This window comes from Pseudophryne corroboree, chromosome 10 (assembly GCF_028390025.1).
Source record: "Pseudophryne corroboree isolate aPseCor3 chromosome 10, aPseCor3.hap2, whole genome shotgun sequence".
Taxonomy (NCBI): domain Eukaryota; kingdom Metazoa; phylum Chordata; class Amphibia; order Anura; family Myobatrachidae; genus Pseudophryne; species Pseudophryne corroboree.
In genome coordinates, this window is record NC_086453.1 from 190,773,056 (window position 1) to 190,789,778 (window position 16,723).

At 45.7% G+C, this 16,723-nt stretch overlaps 1 protein-coding gene across 9 annotated transcripts in view; it reads left to right on the plus strand.

The window, feature by feature from the left end:
- The first annotated feature begins 10,571 nt into the window (after positions 1–10,571).
- LOC134966331 (cyclin-dependent kinase 11B) overlaps positions 10,572–16,723 on the plus strand; it is a 251,164-nt gene continuing 245,012 nt past the window's right edge. For 3 of the 9 annotated variants that reach the window (XM_063942994.1, XM_063942992.1, XM_063942999.1), the window contains exons 1-4: positions 10,573–11,041; positions 13,680–13,805; positions 14,617–14,732; positions 15,176–15,309. In XM_063942994.1, the coding sequence (XP_063799064.1) occupies positions 13,695–13,805; positions 14,617–14,732; positions 15,176–15,309 (361 nt within the window). In that variant the 5' untranslated portion in view covers positions 10,573–11,041; positions 13,680–13,694. Of the gene's footprint in view, positions 11,042–11,094; positions 11,180–13,679; positions 13,806–14,616; positions 14,733–15,175; positions 15,310–16,723 lie in introns of those variants that run through there. The other 6 variants (XM_063942997.1, XM_063942995.1, XM_063942998.1 and 3 more) reach the window with 4 other exon arrangements.

Below are 16,723 nucleotides of genomic sequence, written 5' to 3' on the forward strand. Positions count from 1 at the left end.
TTTGTATAATAATGTATATATGTGGCAAACTGTGTATTTACTAACAAATCAGCAAGTTTACTGCAGCAAACATTACGAAATAAATTATTTTTGATGAGAGTAAGTTTGTGTGCCTTAAATATGATGGAGCATCACACATAGGGACACATGTATTCCTCAAGGCTAACATATTATATGTTGAGGGCTGTTTATTTAGAACACAGGTTCTCAAACTCGGACCTCAGGACACCACACAGTGCATGTTTTGCAGGTCTCCTCACAGAATCACAAGTGACATAATTAGCTCCACCTGTGAACCTTTTAAAATGTGTCTGTGAGTAATTCATACACCTGTGCTTCTACTGGGTTACCTGCTAAACATGCACTGTGTGGGGTCCTGAGGGCCGAGTTTGAGAACCTGTGCATTAGGACGTTACACACAATCATAAAGTCAAATACTAAATAAATTACTATGTGGATTATGTGTGCTTGTAATAAATTAGCAGTGCAAGTTTACGAACACTTATCCAGACTTAATGCATGCCACTCATAATCTGTTTTGAGTTTTCAAATAAACACAATACACATGCGACATTTGTTTTGCATAAAGCGAGGGTATGTTTGTATGTCTCAAGGAGACAGACACATTCTGAGTAATGCTTTTTTTTTTTAAAAATGGCCCAACATCTATTTATGATTACACAACAAATGAAATAAGCAAACCAAACTTACCTTAGAAATAGCGAATGATGAGCTCTTGCCTAACCTGCCTACCTACAGCTGTACTCCAAGTATCACCAGATGTCTCTAATTCCTCTGCTTGCTGGCTGCTTTCTTCATCCTCCTCCTCCTCCTCCTCCTCAACATGTGGCAGATGTTGTTGCAAACACATGTTATGAAGAAAGCAGCAGCAGAACACAATTTGAGTCACCTTCGAGGGACTATACAACAAAAGGCCACCAGACTTATCCAGACACCGAAACCTAGATTTCAGCACACCAAAACATCTTTCTATCACATTCCGCGTGGACTTATGTGCATGATTGTAATTGTGTTCAGCAGGGGTATCAGGTCGGGACAATGGAGTTAGAAGCCAAGAGAAACAGCCATATCCTCCATCACCTAAAAGACAGATATAGTAATGTGATTCATGTGAAGATACAGCAACACATAAGTAACACACTGTGGGGCAGATGTATTAACCTGTAGAATGCATAAGGAAGTGATAAACCAGTGATATGTGCAAGGTAATAAAGGCAGCGGACAATCTGTTCCTAAATGTTCATTTACATATTGGAGCTGATTGGCTGGTGCCTTTATCACCTTGCACATATCAATGGTTTCTCACTTCCTTATGCCTTCTAAAGGTTAATACATCTGCCCCTGTATTTGGACAAAGTATACGCAGGCCTACACATATCAAATTACATACCCAGCAGCCATCCATCTGCCATTTGTCCGTCCTCAAACTTATCAAAGAGGGATGACTGACTGAGGATGAAGGAGTCATGGCAGCCCCCAGGGTAACCAGCAACAACACTCATTATTTTGAGATTTGCATCACAAATCACCTGCACATTTGTGGAGTGCTCTAGATGGCGATTTGTATATATGTGCTGCCTGCCCCTAGGTGGTCTCAGCTGAATGTGTGTGCAATCTATGGCTCCAAGCACATTGGCCATGCCAGCCAGCTCATAGAAATCTACCCTGACGGCATGCCACTGAGACTCCTTGGTAGGGAAGCAGATTGAGGCATCGATGTGGGGCTGCAAAACAGCCAACACCTGTGTGTATATTTGAAAGAACAATACACATGAGATTTTAGGACAGAACTGGCCACCGAGAAATAATAAAAAAAAAAAAAGAGGTAGTTAGGTATACATCACCTGTGTTAATATTCTCGAAAATGAGGGCTGTGAGATTCCTATGACATCCCCAGACACAGCCTGAAAGCTGCCAGTAGCCATAAAGTGCAACACAGCCAGGAGTTTGTGCAGGCCTGAGACAGAGCGAGAGCGTGCTGTCTCGGAGTCTAGGCCCAGTTTGACAAGGTCATACAGGCGGAAAATGTTGTTACGATTTAGACGGACCATCTGTATGACCATATCACCGGACAATGCGTTCAAGTTTAATCGCCCCGTATAAAAAAGAGGCCTGCGCAGCCTCCGCGGAACCTGTACAACCTGCTGACCATGTTCAGTTTGTTGGCCCTGGTTACTTACAGGCTGATGTCTGAGTCTGAGGAATCCCACAGCACACAAAATATCACTGGTCCACAGTCCTGCTGCCAATTCTGAGTGTAGGTGGATTGAATTGTGCCTAACATCCTTTTATTGGCATCCGTATTCAGGTGTGATTGATTTTTGAGTTGCAACACAAGTAAACACGGCTGAAAAAAGCAGGTCTATTTTTTTGCCGCTTTTTTTAACGAATCGCAAAAAAATACGACCGCAATTGAGCACTCAGAGACTAACACCCAAATACGAATGAATAGTGAATACCCGTGTTGTATAAAATAACAGCCGCGTTTTACAGATGGTCTATTCATTCGTATTTCTGAACTTTGCAAATCAAACCATTACGAATAGGCCAAACACTGCCGAGATTGGTGCCTAGTGAATTCCCGTGTTGGGACTTAGAAAAAAAAACACAAATCGGACAAACTCGATTTTTTAGTAAATATTGGCGAGTTCTCAACTCCGCTCTATCCTCATGGAAGATTAGATAGGGTCTTTTGTAAGACAAAGCCGCCAATTCGGACACCCGCCTTGCGGACGCCAAGGCCAATAGCATGACCACTTTTCAAGTGAGAAATTTCAACTCAGCCGTTTGTAAAAGTTCAAACCAATGTGACGTAAGGAACTGTAACACCACGTTAAGGTCCCATGGAGCCACTGGGGGCACAAATGGAGGTATGTGTAGTACGCCTTTCACGAACGTCTGAACTTCAGGAAGCGAGGCCAATTCCCTTTGAAAGAAAATTGATAAGGCCGAAACCTGCACTTTAATGGAGCCTAACTTCAGGCCCGCATCCACACCTGCTTGCAAAAAATGGAGAAACCGCCCCAGGTGAAACTCTTCCGTAGGAGCCTTCTTGGCTTCACACCAAGACACATATTTTCTCCAGATACGGTGATAATGCTTCGCCGTTACCTCCTTTCTAGCCTTAAGTAGGGTGGGGATGACTTCCCCGGGAATACCCTTCCTAGCTAGGATTTGGCGTTCAACCGCCATGCCGTCAAACGCAACCTCGGTAAGTCCTGGAACACGCATGGTCCTTGTTGTAACAGATCCTCTCTTAGAAGAAGAGGCCAAGGATCTCCTGTGAGTAATTCCTGAAGATCCGGATACCAGGCCCTCCGAGGACAATCTGGAACAACGAGTATCGCCTGAACCCTTGTTCTTCTCACGATCCTTATCACCTTTTGGATGAGTGGAAGTGGAAGGAACACATAGACCGACTGAAACACCCACGATGTCACCAGAGCATCCACTGCTACTGCTTGAGGGTCCCTCGACCTGGAACAATATGTCTGAAGCTTCTTGTTGAGGCGAGACGCCATCATGTCTATTTGAGGAATTCCCCAACGACTTGTCACTTCTGCAAAGACCTCTTGATGAAGACCCCACTCTCCTGGGTGGAGATCGTGTCTGCTGAGGAAGTCTGCTTCCCAGTTGTCCAAGCCTGGAATGAAGACTGCTGACAGGGCGCTTGCATGTTTTTCCGCCCAGCGAAGGATCTTGGTGGCCTCCGCCATCGCCGCTCTGCTCTTTGTTCCGCCCTGGCAGTTTATGTGCGCCACGGCTGTTATGTTGTCTGACTGAATCAGGACGGGCAGGTCACGAAGAAGATGTTCCGCTTGTAGCAGGCCGTTGTAGATGGCCCTTAATTCCAGAATGTTAATGTGCAGACAAGCTTCCTGGCTTGACCATTTTCCCTGGAAATTTTTTCCCTGTGTGACTGCTCCCCAACCTCGGAGACTCGCGTCCGTGGTCACCAGAATCCAATTTTGGATGCCGAACCTGCGACCCTCTAGAAGGTGAGAACTTTGGAGCCACCACAGGAGAGAAACCCTGGTCCTGGGGGACAGAGTTATTTTCTGGTGCATCTGTAGATGGGACCCTGACCACTTGTCCAGTAAGTCCCACTGAAACGTTCTTGCATGGAACCTGCCAAACGGAATGGCCTCGTAGGCCGCCACCATTTTCTCCAGCACTCGAGTGCATTGATGAATCGACACTCTTGGCGGTTTCAGAAGTTCCTTGACCATGTTCTGGATTTCCTGAGCTTTTTCCAATGGGAGAAAAATCCTCTGCAGTTCCGTGTCCAGAATCATGCCCAAAAACGACAACCGAGTTGTCGGAATCAACTGCGACTTTGGCAAATTCAGAAGCCAGCCATGCTGTTGCAGTACCCGCAGTGAGAGCGCAACTTTTTTTAGTAACAGCTCCTGTGATCTCGCCTTTATCAAGAGATCGTCCAAGTACGGGATAATTGTGACCCCTTGCTTGCGCAGGAGCACCATCATTTCTACCATTACCTTTGGTCTTTCCACAGCCCCGAGGATTTTCACAAACGGCAACGTCTGAAATTGGTAGTGACAATCCTGCACAGCGAACCTCAGGTATGCCTGATGAGGAGGAGAAATGGGGACATGTAGGTAAGCATCCTTTAATTCGACTGACACCATAAATTCCCCCCTCCCCCCCCCCCCCCCCCTCCAGACTGGAGATCACCGCTCGGAGAGATTCCATCTTGAATTTTAAACTTTTGAATTTGATTCCAACCAGTGTGACATAAGAAACTGCAACACCACGTTAAGGTCCCATGGTGACACTTGGGGCACAAATGGAGGTTGAATGTGCAGCACCCCTTTCACGAAAGTCTGAACTTCTGGAAGGGTGGCCAATTCTTTTTTTTTTTAAATTGATAAGGCCGAAATCTGCACTTTAATGGAGCCTAACTTTAGGCCTGCATTCACACCTGCTTGCAAAAAAGTGGAGAAGACGACCCAGCTGAAATTTTATCCCCAGTAGGAGCCTTCTTGGATTCACACCAAGACACATACTTCCTCCAAATACAGTGGAAAAGCTTCACCGTTACTCCTTTCCTAGCCTGAGCAATGTGGGAATTACTTCACCGGAAATACCCTTTCGGGCTAGGATATGGCGTTCAACCGCCATGCCGTCAAACGCAGCCGCGGTAAGTCTTGATACACGCCCAGTCCTAGCTGTAACAGGTCCTCACGTAGAGGAAGAGGTCAGGGATCTTCTATGAGTAAGTCTTGAAGATCTGGATACCAAGCCCTCCTTGACCAGACCGGAACAATGTGGATCGCCTGAACCTTTGTTCTTATGTTTATCACCTTCGGAAAAAGTGAAAGTGGAGGGAACTCATAGACCGACCGAAACACCCACGGTGTCACAAGGGCGTCCACTGCTATTGCTTGAGTGTCCCTTGACCTGGAACAATATCCCTGAAGTTTCTTGTTGAGGCGAGACGCCATCATGTCTAATTGAGGAATTCCCCAAAGACTTGTCACTTCTGTGAAAACTTCTTGATGAAGACCCCACTCTCCTGGATGGAGATTGTGTCTGCTGAGGAAGTCTATTTCTCCGTTGTCAACCCCCGGAACGGAGACCGCTAATAAAGCGTGTACATGCCTTTCCGCCCAGCGGAAAACTTTTTTCGGATTCTGCCATTGCTGCTTTGCTCCTCGTTCTGCCCTAGTGGCTTACTTATGCCACTGCTGTTAAGTCATCCGACAGAATTAAGACGGGTAGATCGCGAAGAAGATGTTCCGTTGTAAATAGTTCTTAACTCAAGAATGCTTATCGCAGACAAGCTACCCGGCTTGACCTTCTCCCCTGGAAAGACTGCTCCCCAGCCTCAGAGACTTGTATCCATGGACACCAGGATCTAATCCTGGATCCCGAACCTTCATTTCTCTAGGAGGTGAGAACTGTGAAGCCCCCACAGGAGAGATATCCTGGTCCTGGAAAATAGGAATATTTTCCGGTGTATGTGCAGGTGAGACCCGGACCACATGTCCAACTGGTCCCGCTAAAACCACTCTGGCATTTAACCTGCTCACCGGACGGCCTTGTAGGCCGCAACCATCTTCTTCATCAACGGAACGTATTGATGGGCTTACACTGTTGCAAATCTGATCCGACTCTGGATCCTCAGATCTCTTTCCACAGGAAAAAAACAACTCTCAACAGTTCAGTATCTAATCTTATTCCCACCTCCGACCTCTGCGTCGTAGGGATCAACAGCGATTCTCTGTTGAAGAACTGTCAGAGAGAAACAAAAATTTGTACCAATTGTTTCTTTACCTCGCCGTAGTCAGGAGAGCGTCCCAGTACAGAATAATGGCTCTTACTATTGAAGGAAAACCATCATACTGCAATCACTCCGGTGAAATGGCAATGACAATCCTGAATAGCAAACCCAGGTAAGCTTAATGCGGATGAAACCGCCTTTAAACCCTCATCTTCTTTTATAGGTTGGAGATCCCTGCCCTGAGAGATTCCATCTTGTAGTTCAACTTCTTAAGTAGAAATCTTTTTTGGGATTTTTCTGACCAAGCTGTCCGGGCTCAGAAGCACGTAAAAGCTTGAATAACAGCTTCTTTTCTTTTTTTTTTGTGTGTGACAGGGACAGCAGGACAATGTCCTGATCCTGGCCCAACTCTTGTATAGCGTTGCATACTACCTCCCCGTCCAGAGGAGAATCGGTAAGATTTATTTGAAAAATCAGTGAGGGGAAACATCTGGACACTCCAGTATGTCCCTCTTTGGACTCTATTCGTAACTTACTGGTCCAAGTCCATTCCAGGACTGACTGAAAAATATTAGACGAGTTCCCACCGGTGTGGGCTCCAGCAAGATAGACCCAGCGACCTGCGGTGGATGTGGTAGAAACAGAGGACGATATCTGCTTCTGCGAACTTGAAAAGGCTGCAGACCTCTTACATTTTCACCTTCCTCTACCTGCAAAGAAGGGAAAAACAAAACGGTATCCAACCGGTCCAATGACTGCATCCTACAAAAAAATGCGTCACCAACCTTTGTGAGGGACATAGGTCAAGAAGGTAGACTTACCACTGGTACCTGTCGAGGTCAACTTAACAAAGCCATCCCCAAACCAGGTTACACCTTCCTAGGCAAGATACTCCAGTATTTCTCGGAGGTCGCCTCAGCAAGCCCTTGGTGAATCCACAACGCCCTCCTAGTCGAGAGGGCCATGGAAGTGGCCCGCGAACCCCAGAGGGCCATACCTCCTGTAGTCGCACGGCAGCATGCTGCAATGTTCTAGATAAGACCCAACTTAAGGAATATCCCCACTCTCTCTAGGGTAAATATATCGGATGCCAAGGTAACCAACCATTCCTGAATACAAGCACTCCCCCATGCGTATGTAATGCAAATATTATCAAAGCATATAATTAAAATATCACTTAGCTTCCTGTATACGATCCTTTGTGACAGGGCCCCAGTGCAGACCAGGGGTTGACTCTCACTTTATTCTATCCACGGCGGGAAAAGAATACTCGGACTCCTCGTGAGGATTTGAGACCATCTCATCAGGCTGACCTATAGCTTTATCAACAGAGCGGCCAGCACATGAGAAGGAATAACTTTACTTCAGCATTCATTAGAAAACGTAATATGAATATACGGTACATATTTAAATACACATATGCACACATATATCTATATATACATCATACATATATATATATATATATATATATATATATTGTCAGGAACAGCAGGGTCCCTAGTGACATTAATGTGTTCTGCATGTGTATGAACATGTACTGAATGCCAATGTTGTGGATCTAACCAGGAAACATTATGGTCGACATAAGACATAGTATTCGTCGACAACAGGGAGTAGTAACCGGGCAAAATAAGATTCTTGCAACCCTGAGGGGTTTGAGGGAAATATCAAGTTAACCGTACCATATATATATATATATATATATATATATATATATATATATACCATGAGAAGAAACAGGTGGCACTCACAGTCTTGTAAACGGTGTAAAGCAAACCCCACGCTGTGGAGTATTTATTGAAAACAACAGGTGACGTTTCGGGCACGCATCCCCTCCCTCCTATTCAGCTATCAGTGTATTATATAGAGTGCTTTTATTTAACTGAACATAAGTAAAATTAATGTGTATTTTAAATTAGTAGCCAGTTAATGCTTAATTAACTTCATGAGAGGTATATGTTTTTAGACATGGACTGTCTATGGTGAACGCACTGTCTGTGTTTTAATTGTTGTAAGTAGCTGATTGGCGAGAGCTGTTCTTAAAAAGCAATGTTACACGTCTAGCAAGCCAGCCCTCTGACGAAGTCTGTGACGAAACGCGTAGGGACGTGGCTTGCTGACGTGTGTGGTCGTGTTCCCTCCTGCCTCGGTGGTTATCGACGGGTGACGGTGTCCCGACGTGCGGCGGCTGTCTTCAGCGGTCCAGCGGCACGGGGCTGAGGTCCTGTCTCAGGAGATCTGCCGGAGGTTTGGAGAATTGCCGGGGGCATATGTGTTTAAATCATGTGGTATTAAGCCCACAGCGGATTTTGTTCTGGTACGGGCAATTAACGTTCTGTCTTGAACCGGAGTGTTTGTGTGCTTTTAAAATTAAAATTGACTTTGCACTATGGAGCGCCCCCCCTGTCTTTCCTTTTAGATATCTGTTTCCCGTGGAATTCCGGGTTATTTATGACGGCGGGGGAGCAGCGGTTCTGCTAATAAAAGAAGGACACTGGTGCACCCACTCTCCTCTGATTATAGAGAAGTGATTTCAAGCTTTACTGGCTAAAGACTTTTTCTTTTAATTATACTGAGCGCATCTGATTATTTTTATTTGTATATATATATATATATATATATATATATATATATATACAGGTATAGGTTATTACATAATCATGTTAATTTACACCCAGTTATAATAGTTGGTGCTGACAGGGTCACCCACATACGACTGTGTCTCCCATACAGTGTTTACTTTAGAAAAGCATACAATTACTGACATTTCATCTCCTGAATCAAGTACCATCAGGAGTCGGCAATACCGACAGAGGGATTCCCATAGCTGTTTGAGGCAGAGCACTCACACATTTCGACACACGTGTACTAAAACACCCACCGACATCGCTTATATTGGGAAGCTCCCATTATCTGACAGGGAAAACACAGACCTTTCAACAACTCAATAATCACACGCTCATTAATATATATATATATATATATATATATATATATATATATATATATAGTGCTGCTTATGAACCTGTAGTGCACTAAACAACTGTGCCCCCCCTCGTTTTACACTGTTAGTAGTTCAACTGTGTTTTTGGCGGGGCCAGCGTCTCTGAGAGGAGAAAATGGCGCTGAATAGAGTTGTAAGGGCTAAGCCTTGCCCATTACTCGGCGCGCTTCAGTCCCGCTATTTTTACCTTTTTATACTGGCGGGGGTCAGTATACAGTGCCTTTGAACTGTATACCTCTTTGCCAGGCATTTGTATGAGGTATTATTGCTGCCCAGGGCGCCCCCCCTGCGCCCTGCACCCTTGTAGTGCCGCTTGTGTGTGGGAGCAATGGCGCGCAGTGCGACTGCTGCACGGTACCTCTGAGACTCTGAAGTCTTCTGCCGTCACTGAAGTCTTCTGTTCTTCTAATACTCACCTGGCTTCTTTCTTCTGGCTATGTGAGGGGGGTGACGGCGCGGCTCTGGGAACGAGCACCTAGGCGAACCAAGTGATCAGACCCTCTAGAGCTAATGGTGTCCAGTAGCCTAAGAAGCAGAGCCTTTAAACTCACAGAAGTAGGTCTGCTTCTTTCCCCTCAGTCCCACGATGCAGGGAGCCTGTTGCCAGCAGGTCTCCCTGAAAATAAAAAACCTAACATAAAGTCTTTTAAGAGAAACTCAGGAGAGCTCCCCTAGTGTGTGTCCAGTATCTCTGGGCACAGAGTCTAACTGGAGTCTGGGGGAGGGGCATAGAGGAAGGAGCCAGTTCACACCCATTCAAAGTCTTATAGTGTGCCCTTGTCTCCTGCGGATCCTGTCTATACCCCATGGTCCTTTTGGAGTCCCCAGCATCCTCTAGGACGTAGGAGAAAATATATTGAAAAGCCAGATTCACATAATACACTTCAGTTCTCCCATGTGTCACTCCAGCCAGCACCCGCCTGTGTCACTCCAGTCAGCACCCACCTGTATCACTCCAGTCAGCACCCGCCTGTGTCACTCCAGCCAGCTCCCCCGTGTGTATTTGGCTCCCTCAGTTCTCACATACTTGCCGACATTCTGGCTGCTCTCTGCGGGAGAGAGCAGCCAGGTCGGCGGAGCAGGGGAGGGCTGTGACATGGGGAGGATGAGGACCGGAGGCTGGATGGGGGTGGAGCAGGCGTGGGATGTGGGCGGAGTTACCGTGACACATCCTTTAAGCCACGCCCCCACTCTGTAATGCCACAATCCCCGGCATTACACTGCAGGGGGCGTGGCTATGATGACGCGATTCAGCAAGAATCGCGTCATCAACTGCCCTGACCGCCCACTTTACACACTAAGTGGGCGGACGGGCAGGGGGACCCCTGATTCCGGGAGACTTGCCCGATTTTCGGGAGCCTCCCGGCCATTCCGGGAGAATAGGCAAGTATGGTTCTCAGTCTACGTAGTGCTGCTGCATGTCTGGCTGGAGTGAAGCGGTTTACAGATCTCTTGTGGTCACCTGACTTTGAGTGTTGGGAGCCACATTTGAATGAAGAAAGAGCCACGCGTTGGTCACCACTGGTACAGATAGATAGTCCTCACATACAACTATCTAGCAACGTCTCAACTGACACCTAGCGGAGACAATGTATAGTGCACCCCGTCCTGCGTCCTCAGCAAGCGGCGTGTGTCGGGAGTCAGGAGTGGACGCGTCACGGCCACGCCGGAAGCAGGAAGTGACGGGTGGTGTGTGAGCCGGGAGGCCTCCCTCAGCGCTGGTGGTGGGCGCCTGCAAGTGAGAGGCTGGTTGGGAGGATATACATCAGGTAAGCGGGCTGAGGGTCGCCCTGTAATTGTACAGCTCGTGTCCCCAGACACGGGGAGCTCTGTGCTACGTGGCGGGAGGTCTGTGTGTGCGTGAGAGCGCCCGGCGCTTGCTGTCTTCTTATAGCATGTTCCCGTAGGTGCGTGTCTGATTACATTAGCACCTATAACATGTGTCCATCACACGGTGTGTATTACCAGAACACCCTGTTATTATTACCATTCATTTCTATAGCGCACGTATAATACACGGCATGTGTCGGCGTATTCACATCAGTCCCTGGCCCACTGGAGTTTGCACCAATCCAATTACTCGCGCTTTGGTGAACTCGCAGTTGATTGGCTTAGACCCCATCTGTATTTTCCAGGTACACTCGGATATGTGCGCGATGTATTTATCTAGGCTGGTCATATTATCCCTTTAACCTGGGACATTCATAAATTACACAGGTTCTATGGTTGCTTAAAACCAGGTGAAATGCAGGCTTGTAGTAAGCCAGCCACAGAACCTGTGTAATTCATGAGTGTCCCAGGTTAAAGGGATGTAATGGTCAGCCTAATTTATCACCCGTCTGTATGTGACTACTGGGGACTCTCTATTACCTACCAGCACCTATATGAGACCATTTACCAAGTAAATGTTCCGTCTATATTCCCCAGTACACAGTGCTGTACGCGTCTCTGTTGCTGGATTGCCCCTAGCTGTATTCGTGGTTACGTAACTGTCATCGTTATCAGTGCGCACTTGTGCTGGCCCTATCCCTGGAGTGAATGTAACGTGTACGAATATGTGGGGCTCTACGTACTGGCAATTTTTCTGAAGTTGGCCTACCTGACAACACCCTGTTACAGCACAAGAGAAAATGAACCTGAGTAATGTACTGCTCAGCGTTGCGTATGTGCAGTGTGAAACCCCCCCCAGATACGCCTTCAAATACACTTTACTACACCACTATTGTATACCATGTATCCATCTTATTTGATATGTACAATATATTCATCACCCCCCTCCCCTCCTTGTATATGATTATTTGGGACCCTATGATGTGTTTCCTGTTTATATGTAACTGCTTTGGATACCCAAATATGGGTACTAAGTGCCTACCCATATATGATTGTTTAGGAGTTCCTGATTGTGTTCTGTTTATTTATTCCCCCTTATATAGGGTTTACCAGGGAACATTTCATTGTGAGCAATTTAACATTAACCGCTTATATATAAATGGAGCAAACATGTAGCATTAGTGTTGTGTATTTGGGATGTAGTCACCATCCTGGCGGTCAGCATACCGACGCTGGTATTCTGGCTGTCACGCATACCCAACGCGTGTAGTTTACAGCTCTGAGATTATTTTTCAGGTCTCTTTACAGAATCACATTTGAGTGAATGACTTAGAACTACCTGTGAATATTTAAAAATGTGTCCGTAATGAATTCACCTGTGCTCGAGTAAGAAGATAGAAAATATGTACTGTTTAATAGCTGGCCACACACCAAGATTGTTTTGCCAACCAGCTAACTAGTTGGCCGATTGGAATGAAAATCTAGTAATGAACAATTGTCGTTTGCTCCCAAATGCCAGAAAATGAACAAAAACTGTTGTTCAGACAAATTAGTTAAATCAAATTAATTTAACCAACTTTCCTGAATGACTGTTTTCTTCTGTTTGGGAGAAAACAGCTCATTGGGGGTTATTTAGAGTTGGTCGCAGATTTTGCTATCGCAGCAAAATCTGCTACCATACTAATATGCTGGGGGCTGCCCAGCATTTGATCGCATTCAATAGATGTAGACCCCTGCCTATGGTGCATGGCTGTGTATGCAGGCGGTCCAGTGCCATGTTTCCACTCGCAGGAAACGCAGACGACGTCATTGGGCTGCCCCCAAAAACTTCTGACACGCTTGCATTTCCTGCTCTCCCACCCAACACCACGTCGCCACCCCCAGACCGTCGCCTTTCAATCACCATTTAATCGCATCCTTCCGGTATGTGATTGTATGGTGTAGGGTTTCACACTGTAGCCGCTGTTCATGTGCAGACCCTCTAAATGTGGCTCTGCGTGCAGGTCTAAATAAAGCCTATTGTCATTTGTTCCCATACATTACCAGATCACTTGCCTGGTTGGAAAGATAGTCTTTGTATTTACATTTGATCTGTTGCCAATTTGACATGTTTACCAAGTTCTTATAGTATACTCCTCAGCAAATGCCTGTATAAGTATTTTTCATGCGGCACTGGGTACAGTAGTAGTACATAATGCATTAGCAGGAGCTTGGACACTATTTACCAGCAAAAGCCCCAGCTTCTCCCACTCAGTACCCTCATTAGATGTCTGAGAGCATGAGTAGTTTTTAGTGCCTGTCTCAGCCAGGTGTTTTGTTTTATATTTGTTCTTGGCTACTATTGGCAGTCCCTAAGTTTTATTTACGTTCTATTTTCTTCACTTTTGCATGGAATCCTTACTAATGCGTTATAATTCAGAACACCTGTTTATCAATCTTTTCAGTTTACTTGTGACCAATGAATACAGTACAAACTATCTTTTATTATTGTTTGTTCCTAGAAGACACGTCACTGAAATTTTTCAGGACACCAGTCATTAAATATGAGGTCTATACAGTGTAAATCAATTCTTTTAGGTTGACCCACTCCAAATGGGGGATGAAAAAGACACCTGGAAAGTAAAAACGCTGGACGAAATTTTGCAAGAAAAGAAAAGGAGGAAAGAGAAAGAAGAAAAAACAGACCCAAAAGATAACAAGAATGTAAGCACCTTGCTAGATCATTGGTTCCCAAATTCTGTCCTTAAGGCACCATGACAGTCCAGATTTTAAGTGTAGTCATGCTTAAGCACAGGTGACAATTAGTACCTCAGTAACTTTGATTACACTATCTGTGCACAAGCATTGATATCCTTAAAACCTGGACTGTTGTACCTTGAGGACCAAGTCTGGGAAACTGTGGCATAGAAGTTAAAACTGATCATGTTGATAGTGTTAAAAGTACAGCATTTCTGTTCTGTTGCTTGATCTAGGTCCTGCAACCTCCAATTTCTTTGGCAAGTGATCAGCCCTTGTTTACATTTTGGACTGTACTATCCACTGAAAATGTGAGCATAATAGATGCTACTTGTACAAAAACCTACCATACTGGGAGTAAGAATGGAGCATTGAGTGGAATGATCACCCTATGTTCATATACCATAGTACAGTCTATTCCAAAATATGGGGTAGCTGTATTAACCTGTAGAAGGCATAAGGATGTGATAAAGCAGTGTTAAGTGCAAGGTGATAATGCACCAGCCAATCAGCTCCTAACTGTTAATTTACATATGGGAGCTGATTGGCTGGTGTCTTTATCACCTTGTTTTTATCACTGGTTTACCACTTCCTTATGCCTTCTCCAGGTTAATACATCTGCCCCTATATTCTTAATTTATAAAAGGATTCCCCCACCCCCACCCCCCTGCCAAGGAGTTGTAAAATATATAGCTTTATTTTGGAATTTACTATTTTACCATGCTGTTTTATAGTCTGTGTTTATCTTACTTTACCTTTCCAAATACTTCACTGTTAGGCTGATGATCGTGATTCCAAGAGAGATTCCTTGGAAGAGGGGGAGTTGAGAGATCACAGGATGGAGATTACAATTAGAAATTCACCTTACAAACGCGAGGATTCAATGGAAGACAGGTACAGACATGGAGTGGTCACCAAACATTAGGCTGTTTTTCCCCACAGAATCAGTATCTTACTGCATAGGTCAGATAAATTGGAGTAGTACTTTAGTGCTACAATTTTACACATGTGCCGCTAGAGCCCTGGGACATTTTAATGCAGCAGATCTTCTTGGGTCTTCTCCATTTCTCTTAAACCTTGGTTGAAAACTGGTGGATAAATGGTAATAACAGTCAGCAGCTGTAGGTTGTGATTGTTCTTCCCACGCTCACATGCTGCCGTTTTAAAGCTGTGATCTAAATTGAATTAACAATTCTGCAATAATGATTGATGCTCAAGTTAGCTTAATTGTTTTTTCTACTGCTGCTCTTCAGACAGTTGCTGGCATAAGCAGAGTGCAAGCATATTAATACTCTTCTGCTGCTTTAAGGGCATTGTTTCCTTTATCTTTCTTCCAGAGGTGAGGAAGATGACTCACTCGCTATAAAACCCCCACAGCAAGTTTCCCGAAAAGAAAAATCCCACCACAGAAAAGATGAGAAGAGGAAAGAGAAGCGTAGACATCGTAGTCATTCCGCTGAAGGAGCTGGAGGTAGGTCCACTGCACTACTGACAGGAAGTCTGCTTTGTATAGGAAGGATATATTCCCCCACAGTCACAAATAGCTGAGGTGCTGATACGCTAAGTAAACCTATAGACATATTGGTGGGAATTCGGTACAATGCAATTTGCCTTTCCGGGAATAGAACATTGCTCTTGGCAGCATTTCAAGTTTTCCTTCTCACTCGATAGAGGTGCGAATTAAAACTTGGGATGTTGTTATTACTGTATATCGCTAATATGGCAATGCCCAGTGCCTTATCTTGCTGAATTGAATTTGCACCATCCAGACCAAACAACCCCTCTTGGAACACCAGGTCGCGAGAGAATCTTTTACCATCTGATATCTTTTTTTCTCTGACGTCCTAGTGGATGCTGGGAACTCCGTAAGGACCATGGGGAATAGCGGGCTCCGAAGGAGGCTGGGCACTCTAGAAAGATTTATGACTACCTGGTGTGCACTGGCTCCTCCCACTATGACCCTCCTCCAAGCCTCAGTTAGATTTTGTGCCCGGCCGAGGTTGGATGCACACTAGGGGCTCTCCTGAGCCCTTAGAAAGAAAGTATAGATTTAGGTTTTTTATTTTCAGTGATACCTGCTGGCAACAGGCTCACTGCAGCGAGGGACTAAGGGGAGAAGAAGCGAACTCGCCTGCTTGCAGCCGGATTGGGCTTCTTAGGCTACTGGACACCATTAGCTCCAGAGGGATCGACCGCAGGCCCAGTCCTTGGTGTTCGGTCCCGGAGCCGCGCCGCCGTCCCCCTTACAGAGCCAGAAGCAAGAAGAGGTCCGGAAAATCGGCGGCAGAAGACATCAGTCTTCACCAAGGTAGCGCACAGCACTGCAGCTGTGCGCCATTGCTCCTCACACACACTTCACACTCCGGTCACTGAGGGTGCAGGGCGCTGGGGGGGGGCGCCCTGAGAAGCAATAATAACACCTTGGCTGGCAAAAATACCACAATATATAGCCCCAGAGGCTATATATGTGGAAAATACCCCTGCCAGAATATAGAAAAAAGCGGGAGAATAGTCCGCGGAAAAGGGGCGGAGCTATCTCCCACAGCACACTGGCGCCATTTCTCCTTCACAGATCCGCTGGAAGGAAGCTCCCTGGCTCTCCCCTGCAGTCTACACTACAGAAAAGGGTAAAAACATTGAGGGGGGGCACTAAATTTAGGCGCAGTATAAATTATATAGAAAAAGCAGCTATAGGGGACATAACTCAGTTAGTCCCTGCATTATATAGCGCTCTGGTGTGTGCTGGCATACTCTCACTCTGTCCCCCCAAAGGGCTTTTGTGGGTCCTGTCCTCAGTTGGAGCATTCCTTGTGTGTGTGCGGTGTGTCGGTACGGCTGTGTCGACATGTTTGATGAGGATAATGATGTGGAGACGGAGCAGATGC